The sequence below is a fragment of the Euphorbia lathyris genome, chromosome 6 (genome assembly GCF_963576675.1).
Source record: "Euphorbia lathyris chromosome 6, ddEupLath1.1, whole genome shotgun sequence".
NCBI classification, from domain to species: domain Eukaryota; kingdom Viridiplantae; phylum Streptophyta; class Magnoliopsida; order Malpighiales; family Euphorbiaceae; genus Euphorbia; species Euphorbia lathyris.
Window position 1 is genome coordinate 53,727,349 of NC_088915.1, and position 4,039 is coordinate 53,731,387.

A 4,039-nucleotide genomic window follows, 5' to 3' on the forward strand; every position below is an offset into this window, starting at 1 on the left:
CAAAGCAAATAAATGCTAAAAAATCATTAAAATATTGTTTTCACAGTTTTTTTTTTCAGCAAATAAACAAGATTTTGACGAATCTTCTTTTGCCGTTGGCAGAATGTAACATTGAGATGACAACAAACAGTTTACGATCATTCACATATCTTTACCTTTATAATTTTGAATTATCCAATCAAGTAGGCATTTACTTGTCTCATCCCATTATCCAGTCTTGTCCTATTTCCAAGCTATAACCAGAAATATGCAAAACAAATTCTAAATTCAATGGTTTTACCGGTGACTATTTACTGAAACTAATACCAGAACTACAAAACCAGCTACATCGACATAATCAGACAACCATATGTAAATATCCAAGAGGCTTAATATATCATTTGCCAACTTGTTAAGCTTGGTTGACCTGAATTTTTAAAGTGTCCCAATAGATCCACAACTTGTATAAAATGTTCTACTAACCCCTAAACTTACGTAAAATATAACCAATTAATTACTCGATTATAAAAAAAATGTAAACTGTATCCTAAAAATATGTTGTTCGTATCTTAGAATGTTATTACATAATCCACATAATAGATTAAAATGTTCAAACTATAAAATTTATCTTCTCTACTATTAGAACCGTATAACCAGACATTGATCGTTTTTTTTAAAGACGCATCCAATACATCTTCCGCATTTAACAACCAAGTGATTGATTGATTACATTTTGCACAAAATCAGGAGGCTAATTAAACATTTTATGCAAGTTGAGGCTACCAATATAATTTGAAAGTTCAGGGAGCCAATTTGGACAAGTTCAGAAGCAAATGATGTATTAAGCCTATCCAAGAATTTGCACAAAATAACTAAAGTAATGCAATTAAGACAAAATTACTGGTATTCAATAACATCTGAGATTCTACACGAGTTCATAAATCTTTAGCATGCAGATTATAATAGCTAAAATTGAGTTCCAAAACTGTAATTCATCGTAAATGGAGATCAAAGAATTATCCATTTTCCAAATAAATAAATAAAACAGATCCCCAACAGGTGGCCACCCATGAAGCTCACAGTCTTCTACCTCTCCTACCACCCTTTCTGCGGGTGCTATCAGTTGGAATTGGAGTCACATCCTCTGCAACATTACATCAAAGGAGGAAAATCCAGCATCAGTAGTGCATTTCACGAGGAACAAACTTCCTCATAAAAGCAAAATTTTAACCAACAGTATCATTACTGTCAATGCAGTCTTCAACCAGTCAACATGGATTCACCAAGGCAAAATTTGAGATAAAAAAAACACAACTCAAACAGCAAAATAGACATATAGGGAAGGAGTAATGTCGCACAAGTATACCTAGGGTGGAAATTAAAATTATCCCAAGGTGAAAACCACCGCAAGTATATTACTTAACACTAAACTTGTTTGCTGATACTGTTTGACCAAATAGTTCCAAAAAGTGCATAGCATTCATAGATCGGATGTATATATATACAAACAAGTATCCAAATGCTACCAAAACAAAATTTATCAGCTGATATGCTTCAGTTACAGACCGAACGTCAATATATCATGTGATATGCTTCAGTTATAGACCAGACCACCCAGAAGCAAGTTGAGAACGACAAAACAAACAGCATAAAATATTTGGCAGCCAGTAGAACAAAGAATATAACCTGATGAGAACCAATCCCATATGATGCATAAATTCCACACATTACAACTAGCAGCAAAAAAATGGCAGTTACCTATACGGCCAATTTTCATTCCAGAACGAGCAAGGGCACGGAGAGCAGACTGTGCTCCTGGACCAGGAGTTTTTGTTTTGTTTCCACCAGTAGCACGGAGCTTGATATGAAGAGCAGTGATGCCAAGTTCCTGTATCATAAGATTATCAGTCCATCAATAAAAATAGGAAATTAAAGTTCTGCCATATAATAGCCAGGAAGAATTAATGACTTGCACATCCAACGGATGTTTTCAGGAAATAGCACACAAAATTTATGCTGAAAAGAAGCATGAGAAAAGAGGGTATGGGAACTGTTTCGAGAGGAATAAGGGTCATAGAGAGAAGAAATCCAGAAGATAATCTTGTTTAAAATAGCATTGCTAAGTTGACATGATATTCAACGATTGAGAAGTTTCTTTTGCATAATAAGAGAGACATAGATAAATCACTTGGCTTTACCATGACCATATATAGAACAATGATCACCACTTCTAAAGTGGAAAAGTATAAATGCATAGCAAGGAACGACTAGATTGAATTCAGTGCACCATCAAGCACCTCCTAGATAAGGTGAGACCAAAACCAAGCTAGTGCTATAGAAAATACTTAGGTCTTCATTTAGCAGGCCCCAATTCAAATTTCAAGAAAACTTTATTCTGAATATCTAAAGGACCATGGGACCTTTTTTCAGCACCAAGCCACCAACTAATATACAAACTCAAATTCGACGTGAGACCACCTAACCAAAGCACTAAATAATAAGTAAGAGAAAGACCTTGCATCTCTGTGTAACATCCTGTGCTGCAAGCATGGCAGCATATGGTGAAGACTCATCCCTATCAGCTTTCACCTTCATTCCACCTGTTTTGAGTAGTGAACATTATTTCAAATAACAGGCAATTATCATTATCCTCTATATAGAATCTAAGCAACAATTTAAGATTCAAAAATTATACCCAATTTGAAACTTCTAGTAAGCTGAAAATTGAGCATGCAAAAACAATGCTAATTAATAAATAAGAGTGAATAATGTGCACACAAACATAAAAAAACTAAAATCGCTGGTGGTTAAAGAAAGAACAATTTACCAGTAACCCGAACAAGGGTTTCTCTTCCAGAGATATCAGTCACATGCTGCAGTTGAAAACTCCACATAAGTTACAACTGAAAATAAATTATACTACCTAATGAAGTAGCAGGATCTGAGAATGCTTACGATGAATGTGTCATTAAATGAAGCAAAGATGTGGGCCACTCCAAATACAAATTCACCCTCCCTCACTGCAGGACCAAGTGTCACATTTTCTTCCTTTGGCTCTCTAGTCTTTCTCCTAGACTGTAAAAGAACTCTATGAAATCAAGAAAAATTGCAGACAACAAACTACAATATGAACTAATAAAAAATAATTCTGAAAAACAGGGTCACATAAAAGTGAATTTTACAAATACCACACCCAATGCATTTTCTGAAATATTCATCAACAATGAAATACGAAAACAGGGGATATCTATTATATCATCCTCAGATACAAGACAGTAGAGAACAGAAAGAGAAAGAAAATAGCATTGCAACAGTGCAGCTATAAGATTACAAAAATGTTCTGAATCAAAGCATCATTGACAAGAAATTGTTTCATCAATGAGAAGAAGAAAAAAATTCACTGAGCATAGTTTCTAATAAATTGTGTAAAATAATTCTCAATTAGATACAAGAACGCAACTAAAGTATCAAATAGACTCACCACAGAATCATTATCTGCGTTCCTAATTAACTGATATTAGAGAAAAGTATTCTATTTAACTAAAAGAAATCCAACCGACTTATAGATCAACTCATAAATATATTCACGAAACTTATGGATCCAATCTTTCTTAAAAACTAATTGAGGACCAAAACCAAGACCATGATCGATTGAGACTTGTAGAGAAAGCGAAACTGCAGAGAGAATTGCTTACCATGGCTGCAAGATGATTAAATTGAGACCGAAATTAGAAAGCGAGCTTATAGCAGAGTCAGGCTGCTTGTTACGAAATGCGAAAACCCTAGAGAGTAACTTCAATCTTCCTATCGGCTGCAATTATAAGTGGGTTAGGTTAGGGTTTTACTTACCTGAGTATAAATTATGTATTTCAGTTTTGGCCGCGTGAGTTTCTAGAAATATAAAGAATGTACCTCCAAATTTTTTTTTTTTTTTTTTGGATCAACCTCCAAATTATTTTATTTTCTTAAGTGTACCTTTTAAGACACTTACACATATTAGTTATAGTACTTTAATTGATATTCTTCCAAAAACCTTACACAGGTGCTTTCTATGATTACT

The 4,039-nt window shown here is 34.1% G+C and overlaps 1 protein-coding gene across 1 annotated transcript; it reads right to left on the reverse strand.

Annotated features, from left to right (window-relative positions):
- Positions 1-865: 865 nt before the first annotated feature.
- Positions 866-3,834, reverse strand: LOC136234020 (small ribosomal subunit protein uS11z). Its single transcript, XM_066023775.1, has 6 exons — positions 3,675-3,834; positions 2,935-3,054; positions 2,807-2,852; positions 2,494-2,579; positions 1,738-1,867; positions 866-1,123 (listed from the first exon to the last, which is right to left on the reverse strand). Exons 1-6 carry the CDS (start codon positions 3,675-3,677, stop codon positions 1,056-1,058), a joined length of 453 nt encoding a protein of 150 aa, XP_065879847.1. The 5' UTR covers positions 3,678-3,834; the 3' UTR covers positions 866-1,055.
- Positions 3,835-4,039: the final 205 nt, after the last annotated feature.

What these genes read in the sequence shown, in the direction of transcription:
- LOC136234020 (XM_066023775.1), bottom strand. An exon ending in ATGTTACACAGAGATGCAAG is followed by an intron (nt 1,868 to 2,493) that starts GTCTTTCTCTTA and finishes CTTATGATACAG; the next exon opens with GAACTTGGCATCACTGCTCT. An exon ending in AATGAAAATTGGCCGTATAG is followed by an intron (nt 1,124 to 1,737) that starts GTAACTGCCATT and finishes GTAATGTTGCAG; the next exon opens with AGGATGTGACTCCAATTCCA.